Genomic DNA, 23,874 nt, shown 5'->3' with positions numbered 1-23,874 from the left:
CCCCTTGGTCATCTCAGTGAACAGCAATTTTTTATTGCCTTTTTTTGCCAATGCTAATCTATGGATAACTCTTCTATGAGCACTAATGACAGTTTCATTAAGACAGTGAAAAATAGTTTTCAGGGGACCACTGGTGATTCTCTGTTAGTCTTTTGCTAGACCTATAATTTTATTACTGGATTATTGTTGTACTTGGGATCCATAATAATGTGCTAGGAACTTTTTGTGGTACATGCTGTACAATCACATGTGCACAAGCACATCAAAGATTGACTGATGTTAGGAAGCAAACAAGAATTTTATGGAGTGCAGTAAAAGTGAAAAAGCTTTGTGAATATTTTTGGAGAACATGTCACCTGTGTTTTATGTATGAAATTCACCCCAGATTTTGAATTTTTTGGCACTAAATTAAATAAAAAATGTATCAAGTTCTCTCTGCCCTCACAGGGACAATATTGCAAGCAGAGAAATTTCATTTTCACTGCCAAAAGATATCCAAATGTAATACCCTTCAACACCACTGTTTTTGCATTCCCGTGTAAATGTCCAGCAGTGATGTTATATATTATGTATATTCACCATAACATACTCGTTAGAGTATATTTCATAGACCTAGAAGTTAATTTTGCCCAAACACTGTTTTGAATATTATAATGTTACATGTTACATTGCAAGGATATGTTTTGCATAGGACTAGCTAAGAGAATTTCTCTGCTTTTACATTATAGTGGGTTACTAATTAAAGTCATGTCTAAGTTAGTTCTGCATTTTCTTTCAATGGAAAAAGCAGCAAATAATCTACAGAGTACATTACTTCTTTTTGTAAGAAATAATAGTAGTTTGGACTAAGTACCACTTGATAGCCTGCAGGTCTTGTAAATCAATCCATTAAAAAAATCACTTTTTGCTGAATTCGCTTTCCAACAGACTTAAAAATGAAAATTGTGTTCGTGGTTTCTATTTCTTTTTTTGTCAACTCAATAAGACAAGAATGATTGAGCGGCATTGGAGCAGAGTTCTGCTAGGTCTAGATCCAGTTTCAGCAATGGCCAGGGCTAAGCACATAAAATAAAATCTATGAGAAACACACAGTTTCAGAGTAGCCCAACAAATGTGCCCTTTTTTTAAAAAAAAATGTCTTGTAGACCTTAAACTTTGTGTGGTGTAGGTCTGCTAGCTTCATCAAGAGACAGTTACAGAGTGAAATGATGCTGTTCTGTGGTTATTACTACAGGCTTTAATTCATGTTCAGTCTTACCCTCATCCCTTCAAATCGTGACAACGCTCTCAAGGGTCTCAGAGCTCGGAGAGTCCTCAGAGATTTCATATACTCAAGTGAACTCCCTATGATATTTATTAAAGAAATCTGAACAGAGACACAGAAGAAAGTATTAGCAAAATTCAGGTATCTGGTTCTTTTATTCAGGTTCAAAATAATCATCACCACCTTATAGGTGAAAGTGGAGAAGAGCAGCCTGCAAACACAGGTGCATATTTTCTATATCTCAGAATTTAAGGATGAAGTTTGCACTCCACTGAAACTAGTGATTAAATACCCTGTGTAAGGCTGCTAGATTTTGCTCAAAATAATTTCTCTAAACTTGAATTTGATATGGATATTTAGATATTTAGAGTGGGAGGGATTTAGAGGCCAATTGTGAACAAGACTTCAGTGTCCATAGTGTGATGTCCCCGCCATGAGCATTAATGAAAGATAAGAGTTCAGTGCTTCCCAGAAGAGAGTTACCCATTCAAGCTATCTGAAATTCACATCCTAAAAAAAATTGTCTGCTCTGTTGCTACATCTTGGATTAGGACCCTCCTGCAAATGTTGAGGGCAGAACTTACATGTACAATGAGGAAGTCCAGCCAGCACCAGGCATTGGTGAAGTACTTCTTGAAGCCATAAGCCACCCATTTCAGAAGCATCTCCAGAACAAAGATGAAAGTGAATATTTTGTCAAGAAATGCCAACATAATTTTTACACGCGTTCTCTTGCTTAAATGGATATCTTCAAATGCCTGAAATTTTAATATATAGATAAAACAGCAAAAGTAAGATGACCTTCATAAAATGAATCTAGAATCACTGAGTTTCCTTCTAGTCATTCAATATGTGATTGACTCAGATCTGAGCATCTTCCACATTTTGCTCAGGTATATATCAATGAAGAAATTTAACTCTTTCCGTTCTTTCTCTTTCTCTATGTCATAGAGTTCTGTGTGGACACACACACATGCACATTTCTAGGAGGAGAGCATATTTTTAGAAATTTTGAGGAGCTTATGCTTTCAAGGGAATTAAAATATTAAGCAAGAGTCAAGAGTAATTAAAATATTAAGCAAGAGTATTTGTTTTTATGACATTATATATATATATAATATTTATATAATATATATAAGGTATATTTAACATATCTACCAGAGAAAGCCATTAAAAACTAATATGGAGCCAGAATGGAAATATCTTCTGAGAGTTTAGCATTTTTAGAGTTGTTCAGGATCAATCATAATTTACGGTAACAAAAACAATACATTCGTAATAATTACAGTAGTGAATGACTGCTCTGTGAAACCTCTTTCTTTTTCCTCCTGATGACTTTGAAGACTTGTCTCTTTTGCTGAAAACACTTTGCTGCATGCAAATCAAACTAAAAATGTCTCTAAATAAATATACAAAATTATGTTACACTAACCAAGGTTCCACTGCTCAGAAGAATCATGAATATGATAAAGGATTCAAACCAGGAGTGTTCAACAATTCGGAAGCAAGTTTTCCTCAGGTTCCACCATGTTTGTCCTCCCAAGTTCATGGCTCTACCCGCATAACAACGAAAGTGTCGAACGCAACCTGAGGGAGAGACACACACAGCAAGGAATGTACCCAGAAATGAAGGGTTACTAGGAAAATTCTGGATGCATGGAAATTCCTTGGGAATCCTTAAATAGATGTTTTTGTTGGTTTCTTTTCACTTATTTTGTCATGAGAGAAAAAGATAGGAGATACTTATACATGCATCTATTTTTCCCCCCTATTCCTATTTAAAAATATAATAAAGTTGCTTGGATGCCTTTGAATGACCCATTATTTCCACACACTTTGAGACATTTGCTCTCAGGTAGTTGCTGTTTGGGCTCACAAAACTTCAGGGCTGGGGGAAGAACCTTGTTGCAAAAGACAGAGTCAGTTTTTGAACACTGCCTTGGGGAAACAACACCATAATACAGCAGAACACAAAGACTTAAAGACTAAGAAGATATTACAGTTAACTCTACTACTGCAACATCATTCCCTACCTAACAAGGTTCAATCATTCAATTATTTATTGGCTTTTGAATGTATGCAGCATCTGACTTTATATTACCTAACCTGTAAGAATTGCCTAATTGTTAGGCGCATTAAAAGGGAATGTTTCTGTGCAAACTCAGCAGATTACTTATGATTTTTAGTACTTCTTATAAGTGGCACTGGCAGTATGACCTGTAAGTTTTCCAGAAATATCCCATTGCAAAATCTCCTTTCCAGTTGATTATTCATTTTACCAACTGACTCTGGGTGACATTTTCCTGACTGTCTGTTCTAGGGTAATTCATGTTTTCATTTTTGTGAGGAAAAAAAAAGTTAGGAGGCTTCTGTCATCTCCAAAAATGGAAAAATATATATATATCATGCATTTCTATGTTACATATACACAGTATTACATATAAATTTGTGTGTGCACATATACAGATAGATAGATAGTCTGTATATATAGCTCACATATATGTATGATATATATAGCTCACATATATGTATGATATATATATAGTCTATGATAAACTTTGCTTTAATAACCTCTTTTCTCCAGTAATTTGGGTCTGGTTTGGAGGATTAAGCAGGGAATGGCATTTGTGCAAATCTTCCTTAGGATTTATAGTGTATAACACTATAATATTTTAAAAAGACATTATAATGCAGGAAGTGCTTCGTCCACAGAGACAACATCTCTAGACTAGAGAGGGACAGCAATTTAGACCAGATGCCTGATTAGTGGGCAACTAAAATTAAGTCAAATTACTCTTGTCCTATTGGCTCAGCATCACTAGAGAAATGATTTAATTTTGACTCTTCTCATTTCTCATTGGTGAAAAGATCTGATTCTTACCTTCTGGAAAACACATATCTGGGTTCTTAAAGTCTTCAGCAAACTCTGGAATCTGCCTCAAAAGATCCTCAGGATTCGTCAGATCCACGGTACTGCCTTCAGAAGAGCTGACACTGTCGAACTGCCAAACAAAGTAAAATCAGGCATTGATTCTTCCTACACTCAGCCCTGGTTGAATAAATTTTTCCCTGAGAAATTATAATAAAAAAACAAACAAACGAACAGACTTGGCTATGTACTAATATTTGAAATAGCATTACTAAGGGCTATCCACTTTGATTTTAAAAGTATGTAGACTTAGAAATACCTGCAGGTGTATTTAAATGGAGCCAAAGCAATATACTGAATTTGTCTATCTACACAAATGTAAGCTATCTAACGAGCTCACAAATTGCAACTTTTATGTATATACAAGAAGTCCTCAAACTCGGGTAAGTTTTAGCTTGGCTAAAAATAGGAAGAGATAGGAGAATACATTTAAACTGGAGAAGCAGATAAATATGTAGTTTCATCAGAAATGCTCAAGAAAGCACTTGTAAAGTTGAAAGTGGAATCAGATATATTCTCCATTTGCAAAACTTCTTGCACTCCCACAACACGTAACATATAATGAAACAGCAGTTTGTTGCAGATTATTTATTCTACGGTTTTGTTTCTTTAAGTCTGGAGAAGACACTATTACATTTGAATTTATTCTTTATTCAAAATGATTCTAAAATATTTTTTCTTACTAACTACTGCCTTTAGTTTCTTTTTGAGCATGTTATGTTACCTGGAACTGAGATAGTTAGGACACTGGTAGACTTACAGGAATTTCCCACTTTTATTTGGAAGCATAAAATCCTTTAATAACCATATAATTTTACAGTCTTTCTGTTTCTAAGTACTCTCTTTTCCCTGCTGTACATGTACGCATGTATAAAGATATATGTATATTCGAGTGAATACCTAGCAACTCAGCAGAGGTTTAGTTTTGTTCACAGTCCTGACTCTATCATTAGCCAGACAGACCAACCCCATCGAGCTCAGCATGACTAAAGTTACTAAACTGAGCTCTCAAGTTGCGCTACACAGGCTGCTGAAAAGGTACTATGAACCTTTATGTGACAAACCCATCTATAGATTGCCACTGCAATAGAATTAGTAAAAGCTTATGCATTAAAATGAACGAGAAAACACCCCTTCCCCAATGTTGAACTGCATTTTTTTTCTTCCATTTCCCACAACCTTTATTCAATTCCAGCAACCTTTGAACAAAAAGTCACATCAGAACTCAATTAGAACTGGAAACTCAATGTTATACACCAGAATTCTGTTACCTCCTTTTGTTCTGGTGACCCCTTCCTGTCCTTGCCTAGGCAAAGCACACTGAGGTCTTCAGAGGACAATCCTGATGCTTTGCTCCAGCTTCCCCTTTGCCTTAGCTGATTTTCCTCCTGAAAATAACCCATGGATTAGAGTGTGTGTGTTTTTTTCTTTTTTTTCTCCTTTCCAGGGGTGAACAAATTGGAAGAAATGTTAAGTTATACAAATCATTTGAAGTAGGGCTCCCCGGACAAGATGAATCATGCACATGTAATCATTTGGAGTACCTCACTCTGACTCTACCTAGGGATAGAAAGAGGGAAGTTTTTCTTCATAGGCCTACAGCAAATCAAGGAATTAATAATGTAGTGAAGTCCAACTCATTGTCTAGGAAAGTTAAGTGAGATTTTTTTCATGTGGATTAAGATGAATACTTAAGGTAGGAAGATTTGGAACCAGAAAGAGGATATTCTATGGTTAAAATAGAACTGAAAATTCTGAAGAAAACCTAAAAAAAAAGGATTATTTATGCTGCCATGTAAAAATCATGAACTTAATAGATCCATCCCATGTTTATCCCTTCCACTTTGTTCTAAGAGTTACTATATCCTACATGCTGCAAAGACAAAAGACAAAGAATGGATCACTGAGAAGAAAGAGTTCATGTTACAATACTGTGATATGTCTTTGTGTAGTAATTATATTTGCGGTCTGTCATGTTAATAATGCCCAAGTAGGTTAATAAATTACAAATTTACAAAGGACTGCTGCAGTTATCTATCAACACTCTGCAAAACATGCAGTTATCTATGCATAACACAGCACGCATTCCAGCAACTCTTGCAGCAAATCCAACAGTTTATGGTCTTTCTTATAAGATGAAATAATCTTGGTTTTAAAAGGCTCCAAGTGATCAATATACCTGCACTCTGAACACTTGTATTTTTGGCTCTATTTCAGAATTTTGTAACCATCTGGAAATGGATATGCACATAACATCTTGTTCTGCTAGGGACACTTTTCTAAGATACATACATCCTTCTATAATATTGTACTCTGGCATCCAAATGCAAATATATTTATTACCTTTTTGTTGTATTCTGTGACTGTAAATGTACTCAGCTTATCTTCTTCTTCAAAACCCTCACTGGTATTCTCTGCCTCAGCAATAGGGACACAAACAAATATATTGGGGTTGTTAATAAAATCTTCCAGACTGGAGTATTTGTCCTCATTTTTCTCAACCCTTTCATTAATATAATTCTCGTTACAATGCATTTCTTTTGTTCCAAAACCAAGCTGGTTCTGGGCAGTCAATTTAATTTTCTTTCCATGTGCTTTTTTCAGATGCTTGAGCTTTCTGCAACAGTTATCCCACATAATGCTCTTTACAAGGTGAAATCCCTTGTGAATCCGAGCAAAGGCAGTCCGAAGATTATTCATCTCTCCATCATCTTCTGTTGTCTGGAGAGAATCAGTGCTGAAGGAATTCAATAATAGCGCAATGAACAGGTTGAGAACCTGGAAGTCATTGAAATAATGATAATAAAAAAGTCATCAGAATATAACTCAGAAATTTAAAATTTTATTTGGAAGACTACAGCTACTATCAAAGTTTAGTTTTACTGAACAAACAAGGTAAAAAAAAAAACTATGATCACATTATTGTCGATGAGACAAACATATCTCTCAGAACGCTTTATGCTGCCATAACTCCTTCCATACCATAAATTATTTAAAATAGCAGCTAATAGATCTGTGTATAGAAATTGCCAATATTTAACACAAATGACTTTTCAAAGGTTATAATAGCAAAGACTATGGGCATGGCTGTTAGAATTGATAGAAAAGCGACATAATTAAGCTATCCAATCTGTAACACTGTCACAAAAACAAAACCAAGTTTCTCAAATGAAAACTTCCTTCCTGCTTTTGAATACATTAAAATTATAAATGTATTATTATCACTATTATTATTTTATTATTAGCAGGGGGTATGTGGAAGGCAGGTTTCAACTTTTTCTTAAGTTCCAGGTTATTTTAACGAATGTTCCAATTTAGGATGGAATTCACATATCTCAATTTCTATCATTGGGCAGCGAGGATGCCTTCATTGTCTGGCTGGTGGAGAATATAAGCCATTCAGAAACCTGTTCTTTCCACGTGTCTTTTTTTCAGTTTTTATGAAAATAATTCAAACTCTAGATACATCTCTGTTGATAATGAGAGTCTCAATGAATATCTTAGCCAAAGCACTTAATAGTATTCACAGTTAACTTTATGTGACACAATTTCACTTGCTACAGTGGGAATGGCTAGCTTAAACTGTTGCCCTTGGATGTGAATGCATGTACAGAGAGGATCATATACACTTGTGATTAAAGAAAATCATGATAATGATAAAAGAGTAGATTCTGCTATTTACTTATCACAAACTCCATACTTACAAGATCTTAAACAAAACCCAGATTTTGATTTACAGAGGGATTTATCACTTAACTTCGTTATTTCAACGAGGCAAGCCTTAAACCTTAGTGATTATTTACATCCAGACCCTGACAGGTGAAGGGAAATAGTTGCCTCTGCTATTTCAGTTGGGAAGTTATTTGTAGCTAAATTCCACCTCACATTATCACATGAAAGAGTCAATGATGTCGTACACAAAGAAGCAACTCGCTGAAAATACGAACAGAAGCTCAGGGTTGAAAGGTAAAAAGTCTTCTGTAAACCGTAATGACAGATATATGTCTTCTGTTTTGGTAAACTAGTCTTTATTAATAAAAAAGAGTTAAGTATATTCTACTATTTACAGGATAAAGAGAGGAAAAATATCAACAACTCACCACCAAATTTCCTATCACCATGACCAGCAAAAACACAACGAGGCACAATGGTTTTTCAGCTACCACCATGCAATCCCACATGGTCTCAATCCATTCTCCACACAGAATTCGGAAAATTACGAGGAATGAGTGGAAAAAGTCCATCATATGCCAGCGTGGTTTGCCATTTTTAGCTATTTTATCACAGTTGTCCCCATAACTTCTCCCAAAAAGTTGCACCCCTACTATAGCAAAAATAAAAACTATGATTGCCAGGACGAAGGTCAGATTACTCAGGGCACCCATTGAGTTACCAATGATTTTAATAAGAGTGTTTAAAGTTGGCCAGGACTTTGCCAGTTTGAAGACCCTTAGCTGTGTAAAAAGATAAAGCATAGCATTAGATATCAGTAGAGGTAACCAATCTTTGCACCATTCAAAACTTGCAGTAGAACATTTTATAAACATTCTGAACTATTCTAAGAACATAAAACATACATCATTATGACACTGAGGTGGGGCTAACGTAGTATATTTATGAATTTGTGTCCATTTGTTTTTTGAGATTGGGATTCCTCATATCTAGCTTTAGGTCAGATCAGGCCTCTGATTTAAACTAAACAGCGACTTTCTCTTTACAGTCAAGATGGAAAGACACCTCCAGAAGATGGATTGTGTGTAGTTTTGGAGGGCTGAAGTTATGCTGTATTATGAGAAAAGGTGTGTACGTTTTGGAAATAACTCAAGTGTTCAAATCAGCCCATATTACATAATCTGAATACCTTCTCTTCAAATCATGCCTGCTTTAAAGTATACTTTTCTCTGTACTTCTACTCTTCCACTTTTTTCCTAAGATTTCCCAAGACTGCACCTCTCCAGATTCTCCAGATTGCCTGTCATAGATTTCAATAACAGTTTTATAACATCTCTAATCTAGAATATCTTTTTTCTGAGAATTTCGCACTATATTCGAAGAAAATGCACGTGACATTAAAGTTTGACTCTAACAGCTTAATGTGTTTAACAACATATTTCTTTTTCCCACTACTGGGATAAAATAAATAAAAAAATAAGTTTGTACTAACTGCAAACCACAGAAAACTCCTCTGTGATACTCATAACACAATGCTTTATGCAACTGAGGCAGCATGAGGCATTACCAGTCTGAAGGATCGTAAAACTGTCATGGTTCCTCCTTTTCTCCTTTCTTTCTTGCTCTTGTGCTTGGGAAGGCTCAGTTCAATTAAGCTCAATGTGACAATTACACAGTCAAAAATATTCCAGGGCTGCTGAAAATAATAATAGGGATCTAGAGCAATGATTTTCAAGATCATTTCTGCAGTGAATATTCCTGTAAAAATCTGTGACAAAGAGAGAGTAAACAGCATCAGCCTAAGAGTTGCCATGAATATATCTAATCTTTAAATCATGCTCCTACAAAGACAGTAATAGTCATAGGCAGGTCAAAGTCCACTTTTATTAACTTTTAATGCACTTTCAATTAAAATGAGAGACTTGTTTTCTGCTTTCTCAGAAGTGCCAGTTAAAAATGCATTAACAAAATTGGAGAATTGCATAGGTCAGAAATTCAGAGTTCATAAACTTATATTTTGCTTATCCTTCATTTTAAAAGTTATTCTTTCTATCTCAAGTAAAAATACCTGTCAATCAGTCCAGATATAAAATACCATATATCTGAGAATTTGCTTACCAAGTTGCCTACATTAAGCATTGATTTAAAATTATCTGACATGTTATTGTGCTCCAGTGCCATGAACAAAGTGTTCATCACAATGCAGATGGTGATGGTGAGATCAATAAAAGGATCCTTTATGAAAGCAGCCACTTTTTTCTTGATTCTCAACCAAAGTGGACAGTAGTCCCAAATAAGATACTTTAAAGCAAAATTTTTCAGGCAGGGAGGGCATCTCCACTGGGATTCTTCAAGTTCTAAAAACAAAAGAAAAGCCAATAATAATTAAATCATTATCACTGAGCAATGTGGTGAAAAAAATGGTGAATAATATGGTGCAATAACAGCAAGTAATCAAAACTTGAAAGAAAAGAAGCCAAAGCCACAGGCTTGCACCATAACACAAAAGAAATTCCTTCCACCCATCATCACTCCTCACTTCATGGTTCGTCCTGCAAAATGGGATCTTATGATGCACACAGGACGTGTTCAAGTACATAAAGACTGTGCTTATAATGCATTAAAAAAAAAGATGAATTAAGGATGAAATTCCTAACTGCACCTCTTGAGATTCTCTGTTAACCTTTCAGAAATGTATTGACATTTTGGTCTTTCACACTAACATTATCTTAGGATTGCAATTAACATAATGAGGAGCCACTTACCCTCCAAGACACTGGTAATTATGCTGACTGCACTTGCTGCCCTTTGTCTTTGAAGTGCCTCATTAAAGTGCTCCACTGACAGATGAGGATGCAAATGCATCATGCTGTTCTCCTCATTTACATCTGGCTGCTTGAAGAAGTAAACATGATTAGGAAGATACCACAGGAACAAAATGAAGTAGGATGCAATGATGGGTAACTGTGCAAGTTAATAGGTATGATGACAGGTATCCAAATAAATGTGTCTTTTTTCCATGGTATAATAGCTGTAATGGAATGAAGGTCTTGCTCTTCAGTAATAATGCCGCAGGAAACTTAGCTCGCAAACATCTAATAGCAACAGGACAAACCTAGGAATCATTCAGGGGTATGAGGAGAAATATCCCTATCAAATATTGCAGAAGCTGATAGAAAAGGAGAGAGCTGAGAGATAACCATGGTAGAACATCTCTACCTGCATGGAGAACGTACAGAGAAAGATTGCGCATGAAGCTAAAGATGCTATGAGAGAGAAGGGAACTACTGGTACTGTGCTAAATGATCCCCTATCAGGACACGGGATAAAAAAGCTCTTTGGTGACCACTATAATTCCAGCACTAGAAACTTTTAAAAGTCATGCACAGCTGAAAAACAGAGTTTATAATAGAAGTGCTAAGGCAATGAACTCCAGCCTTTGGGAACCTCTCAGATCAGTATCACTGCTGGTGTCTGACAAATGGCAACTATCCCTAGCACCGTTATTTTTTGTTTAAATTAAATTGTTAAAAATTCATAGGCGTGTCAGAAAAGAAAAAAATAACACTTATGGAGAAACTATGATATGAAGCATATATTTAAAATATGACTTACCAAGCCACCCTTGGATGGGTCTTCCATAACTGGAGGGAGTGTCAGCCCTTCTGAAGAAGCTGGGTCTAGGTTGTGCACCCTGCCGTTCCCTCCGCCCGCCAATGAAATCCCACCACTGCAATCGTCCACGTTGAGCCACTTGTTGCTGCTCTGCAGGCAGTATGGGGTAGCAGAGTGAGAACCGTGGCTCCCTTGGCTTTGCAGGCTGGAGCGCCTGCCCATCTGCGTGACCGACAGTGGCCGACCCTGGATTTCATTTTCTCCAGCACTTCGGGTCTCCTCATCACCGAAATCAGCTTTGGAACTGGGCGTTTGGAAATTAAACACGCTGCCATGGCTAAATCTGCGATTCATCCGGTTTGTACTGGGACCATGCACCAGGCCAAGGAGAGCCTAAAAGCCCAATGACAGAATCACAGACTCACAAAGTGGTTGAGGTTGGAAGGGACCTCTGGACATCCTGTGGTGAAGTCCCCCCTGCACAAGCAGGGTCACCCAGAGCATGTTGTCCAGGATTGTGTCCAGGTTTTTAGTACCTTCAGAGAAGGACATTCCACAACCTCTCTGGACAACCTGCCCCAGGGCGCTCTCATCCTCACAGTAAAGAATTATCTCCTCATGTTCAGACAGACCTTCCTGTGTTTTAGTTTGTAACCACCACTGAAAATAGTCTGTCCTCATACTTTTCATACCCTCCATTCAGACATTTGTACACAATGATTATATCCCCTCTCAGTCTATCTTCTCCGGGCAAATTAGGCCCAGCTATCTCAGCCTCTCGTCATTGGAGAGATGCTCCAGTCTTCTAATCACTTTTGTAACCCTGTGCCGGACTCTCTCCAGAGGGAATAAGGAATTCTCTTCCCAAGGAGCAGAATAAAAAGAGAAGGGAATAATATCACATAAAATAGTCTGGAAAGCAATATTTTTGTGTGTTTCATAATATTTCCTATCAATCCCCTCAAATCCTGACTGTAATTTAGATCATTCAGGTAAGATTTTATTTAGTTTTTAAAAGGTAGATAATGAAGTCCTTTATTACAAGCTTTATGGTTATATACTAAATATATATATATTTTTTACACATAATGATAGCATATAAGTTGAATTATGATACCAGATCGCTTTCTTTCCTGTATCTCAGTGACACAGAAAATATATTACAACATTTATTATAGCTCTTCTTTCATCTGTAATATTTACCTTTCAAATGAAATTTTACATATAAAGCTTCCTCATCTCTAAAGCTTGTTCATTTTAAAGGCTCAATCATTGTAATAGGATTTGGTTTGTGCTTTCCAGCAACTTATTTTAGAATTAACACTGTCAAAGATGTAAGGATCTCTGATTCAGACAATAGATTACCAACTTTCGTTGACTGTCTGTGCATTCTGATCTGGGAAATTGCTCTTCTTCATAATCTTCTATCCCCAGGGACTTATTTCTCTTTTTCCTATTGCTTCTTTCTTTGATTTCTTTAGGTGACAAAGAAGAGACTTCAAAGGAGCAAATTGACATGATATCAATTCCTCTAATGGCCAGTGACTAAAATTAAAGGAAAAAAAGATTGAATTCTTGTTGTGTAATTAGAATGTATTAGAATACAAACAGAGAGAAAACATTTGTGTGCTCTTTGTTTTTCTTCCTAACTGTAGGTTTCACAACATTCATTAACACTCTTCCAATATACGATGGGTTTAAAAGGAAGAGGAGAGAATCCCTACAACATATGGATCACCAAAAAGCTTGTTATTTGCAGTATTTTACATGATCACATGTATTGTTCCTACCAGGGGCAAAACAACCATGTTATAGCTTCTATTCTCCCATATGGCAGTTTATCTTACAATAAAAATAGACATTTGGAAAATTATGCTGCAGAATATATCTTTCCCCCATCCCAAATAAATGCGTAATCAGTGCTCAAATTCAATCTTCTCCCTAGGTGACCCTAGGACTGTATTCACCCTGTGGCTGACCTATATTGGGTTTAGAGCACTGTTTTCAAACCACAGCAGTATTGCCTTCCAGGAGCCTCTAAGCCATTTAAGTTACTGAGGGACTTCTTTTTACACATCTACCATAGGCTTTGGCTCAGATGTTAATGCAGCTGATTAACTGAATTTCTGAATTCTCTGCTCAGCAATCTACAAGAATGGAGTAGTAGAAAAATAAAACACATAACAAAACACAAAATAAAACACAAAATAAATTATAATCTTTTGTAAACTGTTAGGTGACGGAACTTTGAACTTCTAGACTTTAAAATGTTACTTTGCTTGCAGTAAGAGATCTTTTAAAGCTCATTATCCACAACAAAAAATTCATTGCTTCACAGGAAAAATTTAGAGTTGAACAAGAAATTGTTCCTATTGCTCTAGGAATCACTACTTTTAATAAGTTATCAATTGGTCTTGTTGCTATTAGTGGCCACTTCTCACAAAAGAGATTGATATTTTTTTCTTAAACAACTAATAACTGTACACCCAGTTTAATGTTTCTAACATTTTTGAATTTCCTACCTCTTGTTCTTTCTGTATTAATTCCATGGCCTCCCGAAATTTCCTTTCCTTTGCCTCAGTTTCAGCAATGGTGGCCTTGTTCTGATCTTCATATGCCATCGTTACCACTGCCAGAATCAAGTTGACTAGATAAAATGAGCCCAGAAAGATGACCAGCATAAAGAAGAGCATATAGACCTTCCCAGAGGCTCTGAGCGTCTGCAAGCACAACACCCCAGAGATAAAAATTACCAGATAAAATACCAAATAGCTTTTCAAAGTGTGCATGAAATTCTTTTTGAAGCATTTCTCTTACTAGGGAAAAAAAAAAAAAAAAAGCCAGTGCCATAAACCTTAAATAGAAATAGATCCTTCTTGGGCTTTTTCCACCCACTTTCTCCCTCTCCCTTTGCCTGCGAGTCTCCAGTCACACATCCTGCAAGGACAGCCACGTGCCTGGGGAAGATGGCACTGCTGTATTTCTGCAGGACAACCCAGGTTTGTGTCCCAAGACCGTGTGTCCCATTTCCCCAAGACCGTGGGATAACAGCAGTAGTGTTGGGAAGCCCTTTGCCATCTCTTTTTCCCAAGGAATCTGGTAAAGACCACAGCTTGCTAGAAGGTAGGAGGGTGGATACGGTCTCCATGACTTGCAGTTACTGCTGTTATTTGAGGTTTTGGTCCTTTCTAAGCATTTTCCTTCCTGGCTCTTGCCCAACCCAGAGCATCAGTTCTGCACCATACGGAGCTGGTACCTGCTGATAGAGGCGCTCCCAGCAGTCCTGTGTCATCAGCCGAAACAAGGAAAGAAAGGCCCAGCCAAATGTATCAAAACTGGTGAAACCATAATCAGGATTGGACCCAACCTTCTGGCATATAAATCCTGAAGGGCAGGTCCTACAGGTAGCAATAGAAACCTCTTTTAACCATGTGGATTTCAAGAAAAACAACTTCATCTCACCTGAGGGCTCAGTTACTGTTCGCTTATGCATTTTAGTACCCTGCAAGCCCATTTTCTGCTCTCCTCACCTACTCTGGGCACTATTTGATGGTAAAGAAGGAAGCGGTACCTACTTTTCAGCAGCAGAAAGGAGACAACAGGCTGGACAGAGAAGGAGGAAGGAGAGAAGAGGGGAGGACTTTGCCACTGACCTTCCCTCATCTCCAAGTCTTCACTCCCTGCCCGTCACTGAAAAGTGACCAAAGTGGTAGGATCTACTGGAAGGGCTTGAAGAATTTAGACCTGAATTAGCCAACTGCAGTTCATGCTTCACACTCTACCTGCATTGAATTACCTTACTGCTTGCTAGATTTTGTTGCCTTTGCTCCTGTTTCTGCTGTCAAGGAAAGTGTAGAATTTACATTGCATTCCCCTCTTGCAACTGAGTAAGCACAGAAGCAGTGAAGCAGAGCTGATTTCAAAACATGAAATATTCTTAAGTGCACTTACCCAGCACCAGAACCACATAGTAAAATATCTGGGGTGCCCTCCTTCCTAGCGAAGTTTGCTATAGAGGAAAACAAACAAACAAACAAAAAGTAAAATCAAAGCATTTTCTAGCATGCATCTTCTCTCCTTTAATACGAGTGGAGAAAATTGCCAGTGACCTGTGAGTCGATGTTTATATGCATGAAAATTGCTGCACAGCAAATATGAAATGAGCATTAAGAGTAGGAAGACAGGTTTCCTGCTCTCACAGTGACTGGAACATATGCCAAATGTCCTGTCTACATTTATGCATATGCACAAACATACATCTTTGCTTTAGGCAGTCTTCAAAACAGAGCATTTTAAGAATATTTGCCATTTTGGCCTCATGTGCATGAAGAAATTCGATAATGGGAGGACACAGGCTCAAGCGCCATCCCATATTTAGTAACAGATAGATCAGTGTCTGGCACAGTTTTGAGGTAAGCTGTGCCTAAACAGTTCCATGCCATGGTTTATATCTCCATATGGTTTATATCTACATGGTTCGTGGCCATGCTGAGCCAGATAATGGGTCTTAGTCCTGTTTCATTGGCAAATGCAGATGTGTCCATTCAGATGCTGGAACTGTGCCCTTTCTGGCATCTTTCCCCAGTCTTTTTTATTTTTTGCATGATTTTTTCTGATGTCTGAGCTAGCAGCAGACCAAAAATAACAGCTCTGGTGCCATTAGCCCCCATTAAAATGTAGTTTTATTATCCAAGATACAAGGCTGGTCCTTCCTGGTGCTTCCCAAATCTAACTGAGCACACAGCAGAGTGTATAATATCTTGCCGTGCCATATAGTGTAAATACACTGCAAAGGAAGGAATCACTATTTGGGCTTTTTTCTACCTTTTTTTTTCTTGTCTTTGCTTCTGCAAATTCAAAAAATGCTTTTTAAAGAAGACTGAGCAGGGAAGCATCAGAGAGAGGAAAACTTAATCATTACTTCCTCATATCTCATTTATATAAAGACAGTTTTTTCTCTTGGTAGACCAAGAGACCAAGACCAAGCAGGTTATTAAAGAAATATAAACAAATCTTCCTCACTCAGTGCATACCAACAGCAATCTTGTATGTCTTCTTTACGTATTTCTCTGGCAGAACACTTTTCTCCCTCTATAGTTGCTGCTACATCTGATATCTCTAGGGAGATTTCCTGTACTGAAGAAACTTTCCCCATAGTTTGTATATGTGTGCTATTCACTTCGGATATATTTTTTCATGCATATTAAGACTTTGCCCTCATTTCAATGCTTTTCCTTTCTGAGCTGCATCTTCTAGTTCTGATTCTTCTGAGAAGAATTGCTCAGCACATTTTCACATCTCTGCTCTATTCTTCCATCACCCATGTCAGTCAAGTCATACACACAAAATTTATATACAGATATATATGATAAGAATATATATATAACAGATAACATATATATATGCTATTAATTATATATTACATTTATAAGATACATACGATGTGAAGAAAAAAAAATTAACTGACTTTTAGAAAAACTCTTCTCTTTTAATCTAGAGAGGCAAATTCCTCTCTTAATCTGCAGAGTGCTTAATGGAGCAGCAAAATGGAGATGTTTAAAGCTCCTGAGCATGGAATAAAAGCCAAACTTTGGGGAATTACATCAGATAATGAGTTAATGCATGTTTCAGTTCCCGTCATATTGTTCTGGGAAATAGAATTGGACATTATTGCAAACTTTGGGGGTATGATTTCTTATAATGAAGGGGAGGAAGTATTCCTGGATGCTTGCAAGTTGTTATAGCAACCTGAAGACCAATATCATGCTCAGATAACAATTAATTCAAATACTCCATGTGATTTTCAACAGGTGTTCACACATGCATGCAAAGTGTGTGTATAGTGTCCTACTAAAAAGAGCAAAGAAGAAAAATTACCTGTATCATTAATAAACATTTCAAAGGAGTCCCATGTTCTGTTATCAGCATAAACAGTTTCATTGATCTTTGTGTAGTTCCTGATACACTTTTGTCTCAGGTTTCCCTTAAAAAGCTGGAGGCCAATGAGGGCAAAGACACTCAGGCAGAAAACTGTCAGGATCATCACATCAGCAAGTTTCTTAACAGACTGGATGAGAGCACCTACAATGATCTTGAGTCCTAGGGAGAAAACAGACTGAAAAACTGAGCCTCACACGTGACATTTGTGTAGTTTGAAGGAGTGAGGAGCTAACAGGAGAATATTTTTTCCTCATTTGATTGACCCTGCCACATTCAGGGTGATAGGGGAGTTCCTTTATTCCCTGGAACACATTTATGGAAGGATGAGGGACCAGTCTAGTTTTACTTATCCAGAAAGAGGAATGTGTGTAATTCAAATGAAATTTCTAATACTGATATCTTTTGACAAATCTGTGATTTCTGGAAAGAGTAAACATAATGAAAAAGACCAGAGAGACAGCATGAGCAAACCAATCTTTCTTAATTTGTACTCTTTAAAAAAATGTAATAAAAATTATTTTTTCCTATATACAAGAATACAAGATCAGTTCTCATTTTTGAGAACTGCAATTTTGTGTCTGCAATCATTAAAATCAGAGAAAAAAAAAGAAAAAATAAAGGGAAGAAAATGCAAAATGGATAATTTTGATCGGAAGGAATAACGATCACAACTAGCACAAATTATTCAACAAATGAGGGTCCTTACCTGGAACTACAGAAATAGTTTTTAAAGCTCTTAAAACCCTAAATGTCCGAAGGACTGACACACTCCCCAGTTTACTAAATGCTCCCACATATCTGTAAAATCAAGAAATGACATGTCAGGCTGTGGAACTGAGTAAACAGTGATCATTAACTGTTAATCCTTCTCAATATATTTTAGACATTAATAAATTTCTAAGAGTTTGTCTGAAATTCTATAAAATTGAAAGCCATTTCTTGCTTATTAGAACTTCCTTATAAGGTAGTCCTTGGCCTGTGCACAACTAATTTTCTGTCAGCATCTTAAAATGCCATGTGCTTAAAATATAACTGAAGATAATAGTAAAATTACTCAAAATTATCCATTGCAGTCAGAGATTGAAACACTACTTCAGATGTTCTGCTTCCATCTCCCTTCTGTAGCTGGCTCTAACCAGCAGAAACACTAATTGCTGCAAACTGAAGCTCAAACAGTGATTTAAGACATAAAGAAACCATAGTTAACCCAGTATTCTGGTACCTATACATACCATTCTTCTTTCGAAACTACACTTTCATCAGTTTGTCTATAGGTTCATCTATATTTGACAGCATTGCTAATGCATCACACTGACTGAAATGCAGCCAATGTAAAAGGCCAATTGGGTGATTTCAAATGGGATTGAACAGATTAACCAGAGCTTGCTCTGCACAACAATCTATTCCTGTCTTGAGACACAAGCATATTGCTGTTATACAGTGGGTAATAAATCATAGACTCAGTGTTCAGTAGAGTTTTCAGTGTAGTTATGACCCACAAGCCTGTTTTGTGCTCTGCACATGCAGACTGCCTCTGCACAGCTGCATTAAAAACTTCAGAAACAGAGCACAAATAACCTGTATTTTGTACGTCCCCACTTACGCCATAACAATAACACTGAAATCCAACCAGTTCCATGGATCACGAAGGAAAGTGAACTCATTTAGGCAGAATCCTCTTGCCAATATCTTTATCAGTGATTCAAAAGTGTAAATGCCAGTGAAAGTGAGTCTAAGGGAGAAAAATGCCAAAGAAAAACCGCAACATTAGCAATTAATGGAAGAAGATAAGAGACACAGTCAGACTATTCATTGTCTGGGGCAAGGAACCAGAGGAGTAACGGGAAGACTCCTATTGATTTAGGGTACTCCATCAATATCTGACTAGCATGTGGTTTGAGACACCAGCTGACAACAATATGGATTTGGCTATTAACATGCAAATCTGCAATAGATATTTTTTGCATTTTTTTTCTAAAGCTTTCATGCCAGTCCCATAATTTGAGAAAGACAATTTTTCTGGACACTTGTTAGAATAATGATTGAAATTCCCATCTTCCTCTGACTTCAAGTGGCCAAGCAAATGTGCGGTATGTTGTGTGTTATTTATCTTGGACATGCAACCTCCATTTCAGTGCAGCATGTTTAAAGCGCTTCAAGAAACACAGCAGTACAGGATTTGCAATTTAAGATGACAATTATTCTTATTAATGGAAAATTTTAGTAAAAGCTCTTCTGTACTTATGGAGTGCACTTATCATTTCAACAAGACAGAGATCTCCCTGCAGAATTCGAAAGGCATTCATTTGCTAGTCAGAAAATGCATTAAGAAATTATATGGATGCAGCACTTCCCTTTTCATTTACAAATAAGTATTCTCAAATTATTACTGAAACCCATTTGAACAGTAGTTTCAAAGCCAACAGCACATACAACTCTGGTTTACTCACAGGAAGATAGGGAGGCCTCACAGTGTCAGGTGGAGATATATATGTTAATATATGTTAACACCATACTGAGCCTTCTTCCTTTTTAGATGTGGGTTTGCCATACCTAACCATTTTAGTGTCAGGAAATAGAAATAATTACAAGATTTTTTGGAAAACTATATGTTTTGGAATCTTTTCTGTCGCCATATATGGTAGAATTAGCAGGATTTTTAGTCTAACTTTTTTTGTCATAGCGTAAGAGCAGGAGTATTAAATTAATACAAAATTGGGATTATCTAGCTTTAACATGACTCTAAAGGCATGGAATTACTCTGATTCAATATATTCAAGTGTTGGCAGGGCTAAAAATAAGGGTTGTATGTTCTAGGAGAATCCTACAAGCCAGAAGCATCTGACAGAACATTTTATTAGTGCAAACACTAAGCATTTCAAAATTATTGAAAAGAATTTAAAAAGACAGTAGCTCTTGATATGACAGATCAGTGTTGACACCAATAGGAAATGTGCCTTGATAAAAAACAAATAGTACTGAGTATCTCCAGAACTAGGGAACACAAAATGGAGCAGGAAGATAGCAATATTCAAGCAATCACACTTTTGTGGAACTTAATCTACTCTCACTTTCTTCTATAAATGTATAATTATTACAATGAAAAATTGAATTTAAAAAAAAAAAGGCACAAAAAAGATCCACTCTTTCCCTTAAAGCAGGAAATGCTGAAGTCCTAAGCCAAGCAAATTCTCTACAAAATCTCCTCTAAACTATTTTGAATGAAGATTGAAAGAGATGACTAACTAATTAATTAAAACTACAGGATTAAAATGCATACATACCCAGGAATACTTACTCAATATACTTGCTCCAAGAAGGAGATTGAGAAGCCTTAGATGACTCAGTCTGAGCCATGAACACGCAGTTAGTTAAAATAGTGCATATAATAAACCAGGTGAATACTGTAAATCACAGGAATGAAGGCAAAGAATATGACCAAAACAGAAAATGTAGCCAGATTTTGCATCAGTTACAGAGCTCTAAGGTTAACTGTAAATTTCATTACTAATAAACTCTATAATAATAAATAAATATAATAATAAAATAAATAATAATAAACTCTAAATTTACCTTAGAGTTTAAAGCATATACATATACATATATTGTGTGTATGTGAATTTTGGTTCACATTAGAACATAATACGCTGCTGTCCTTATTTTTGACAGCTTGACACCAATATAGACTAGACATTGTAGATTTGATAAAGTTGTCCCTAAAACCTCATTTTTTTAAGTAAACTAGTGTTGATAAAGAGTCAGGCATGATGCATTTTTAGTGTCATTTTCTAGCAGGGGAACTGCTAAATGGGGCTGATTCACTCAGAGAAATGGCCTCAGAGAAATGTGTAATAGAGCTGTTGCACAAACACACACACACCCAAAGTTCATAGGTTTAAAACAGGTTTCACTGTGCTCTTTCTGCCTGCCCCCTCTTCCTCTTCATGATCTAGGCAATTTTTGGAGTTTTATCTTCAGTTAATTTGTGAACTTTTCAGCTAACAGTTTGATCACCACTGGCATACAAAAATGATTAAATATACTCATTATTAAATTTCAAGTTTAATATATTTATTTATAATAAAGCATGTATATACATGTATGCACATATGTATATGTATGTATATATATATAAATTTATTTACTTACATAAGCTATATGCTATAAGATTTGAATAACTTACCCAAGGCCACACACAGCTGTTTTTACCTTGAGAGACCTGTGCTCTTCTGAGGGCCCAGGAGGAGGTCTGCTGGGGTACTTGTAGGCTTCCTAAAAGTCACTGGATGCTTCTGTCTAGACACCTTCAGTGGCTGCCTAGAGGCTTTCTGGACTCTTCTGAGCATATAGGGCTAGTGGGAACATGGGCATCTAGCTCATGTATGCACACCTAAGCCTAGATGCCTTGCCCTGGAGCCAGTTCTTGCTCCTTGTGTCATACAGCAGGAGTTTTGGCAACCCAGGAGGGTGATGTGCATGTGAAGGAACCCTACCTTTTCCCTTATTTGCCCTATCCAACCCCAAAAGACCTCTTGGCTTCAACTGTAGGCGCTTTCAAATATCATCACATATGCCCGGGCTGTACCTCAAGTAGAGGTACCAATGTCATCCATCTTGCCATACAGGGCAAGTTCATAAGAAGACGTTTCACTCCCTTCTATGAAGGCAACTCAGAGTCATCGCAACTTGCTCCAGGCATGTGGTCTTTTCTAGCTCATCCAGGTGTGAGGAGGGATCTCTATTAACTTTTTGTTAAGACATCCTTCCTCCCTACAAGAACACCCCTGAACATTTTCAGTTTCTTGTATCAAAGACACACTTTTCAAACAGTTTTCCTAAAAAAACTAAGCGTACTAAATCATACTTTGTGTTTGTATGTGGGACCATCTCAGTCTGTTTTTCTTGAAATTGCCCAGTGGTTGATTAATTCTGACATGGCTGATGCAAAAGCAGAGATTTAATCCCAATATTTTAGGTAAACAGAGGATAAGACAGAGGGTGGGAATCCTATTACTTTTTTTTTTTTCCTAAGAAAGGCTTCAGGATTAAAGTATCTGTTTATGAGACATCAGACAGTCAACATAAAGAGATGATTTTTGAAACAAAAAATCTGTAGAAAGTCAGTCTTCATTACTCCTGATACCTACAAAACTGTTTAAGTAGAACAAGAGCAGAAGGCAAGAATAATTTCTAAGTTCACTCATAATCAGCGGTTATCTGGAGTGAGGAAGACACTAGATTCATTCAATTCCGTAAAATGTAACAGCATAGTATTATATAGGTCTTTGTAATAAAAAAAATAAAATAAAAACAAATGAAGCCAACAAAAAGGATATGAATGTACTAAAATTTTAATTGCTGTTCTTCGGAGTGGATGGAAAGGGCTCAGGATCCATAAGGCACGTGTAGCAGTAAATCTGAAGATGGTTTTCTGTTTGTTCAGCACTATGAAAACCTTAAAAAAATAAAGAAATAGCAATTAAAGCTTTCCAGAAGCTGAACAGCAAACACATTTTTGTATTATATCCTGTGCTATGAGTGATGATGAGCAAGAGATTGACATTGACTTAACTTTAACCTACTTGTTTCAATGGGAAGACTCCAGGAAATACTTTGCAATTCTTTCATCATAAATTGATGGAGGTGTTAGTATCTGTTAACTATCAAATTAGAGTAAAATCTCCATATTGAATTTCATTTTAAATCTTAAGCCTTATAAAGAGTTGGGCACCAAGCTTCTTTAACTAACGACTATTCTCTTTAAATAAAATGGACTTGTCACTGAGTTTAACTATGTAGAGTCAAAAGGAAAAATTGTAGCCTCTATCTCTCTATAAGTTAATGTTGATAATGATCCCTGATTTCTAAGATCAAATAATTAAAATGATTTAACTGATTTATATATTAAATCTATTAAATTTATTAATCATTTCTCAAGCAATAAGCTTAATTTCCTTTATTTCTCATTTTATCTCTTTTTTTAAAATAAATAAATAAATAAATAAAAATTGTACTCAGAGTATTGAGCTTTGTTTTAAGGACTTCCCAGGAAAAGTTTTTAAATGTTTATACTCAGATGATAATTTATTGTCTGCACAAGTGAAACAAACATGGAGATAGAAAAGAACATGCAGTTTCAAACCATATAAAATAATTAAAAGAATTTACGAAGTGATTATAATTTCTCATGGGGCTGTCTCAAAACCTCTTTTTCTTCCTTCATACATTTTATTTATTTATACCTGTTTTTTTATAACTAGTTAGAGAATCTGCTTTTAGGGTTATATCACCCCCAAAATATTTTTCTTTGTGGAAAATATATGTGATACTTACATATGGAAAAAAAGGTTCTTCCTTGAAGTTATATAAATACATATATATGCAAAATTTCACAATTAAGATCATTAAATATTTGCAACACAGGAGAACGAAACCAATAAACAGTTCAAGATGC

The 23,874-nt window shown here is 36.4% G+C and overlaps 1 protein-coding gene across 1 annotated transcript in view; it reads right to left on the bottom strand.

The window, feature by feature from the left end:
- The window catches only part of LOC104569885 (sodium channel protein type 5 subunit alpha), a 30,532-nt gene that overhangs the window by 6,042 nt on the left and 616 nt on the right, over positions 1-23,874 (bottom strand). Inside the window, exons 2-21 of the mRNA XM_088534774.1 lie at positions 22,746-22,875; positions 20,719-20,824; positions 19,024-19,152; positions 18,127-18,218; positions 17,358-17,579; positions 15,432-15,489; positions 14,737-14,878; positions 14,003-14,200; positions 12,846-13,025; positions 11,481-11,873; positions 10,631-10,757; positions 9,984-10,222; positions 9,433-9,633; positions 8,294-8,647; positions 6,537-6,971; positions 5,465-5,581; positions 4,146-4,266; positions 2,697-2,851; positions 1,849-2,022; positions 1,259-1,366 (exon numbers count right to left, since the gene is read on the bottom strand). Of these exons, the coding sequence (XP_088390900.1) occupies positions 1,259-1,366; positions 1,849-2,022; positions 2,697-2,851; positions 4,146-4,266; positions 5,465-5,581; positions 6,537-6,971; positions 8,294-8,647; positions 9,433-9,633; positions 9,984-10,222; positions 10,631-10,757; positions 11,481-11,873; positions 12,846-13,025; positions 14,003-14,200; positions 14,737-14,878; positions 15,432-15,489; positions 17,358-17,579; positions 18,127-18,218; positions 19,024-19,152; positions 20,719-20,824; positions 22,746-22,875 (3,681 nt within the window). The remainder of the gene's footprint in view (positions 1-1,258; positions 1,367-1,848; positions 2,023-2,696; positions 2,852-4,145; positions 4,267-5,464; positions 5,582-6,536; positions 6,972-8,293; positions 8,648-9,432; positions 9,634-9,983; positions 10,223-10,630; positions 10,758-11,480; positions 11,874-12,845; positions 13,026-14,002; positions 14,201-14,736; positions 14,879-15,431; positions 15,490-17,357; positions 17,580-18,126; positions 18,219-19,023; positions 19,153-20,718; positions 20,825-22,745; positions 22,876-23,874) is intronic.

This window comes from Tinamus guttatus, unplaced genomic scaffold, assembly GCF_059628265.1.
Source record: "Tinamus guttatus ecotype Peru unplaced genomic scaffold, ASM5962826v1 Tinamus_guttatus_pri_ptg000599l, whole genome shotgun sequence".
NCBI lineage: Eukaryota > Metazoa > Chordata > Aves > Tinamiformes > Tinamidae > Tinamus > Tinamus guttatus.
This window is presented reverse-complemented; position numbering and strand designations above follow the sequence as displayed.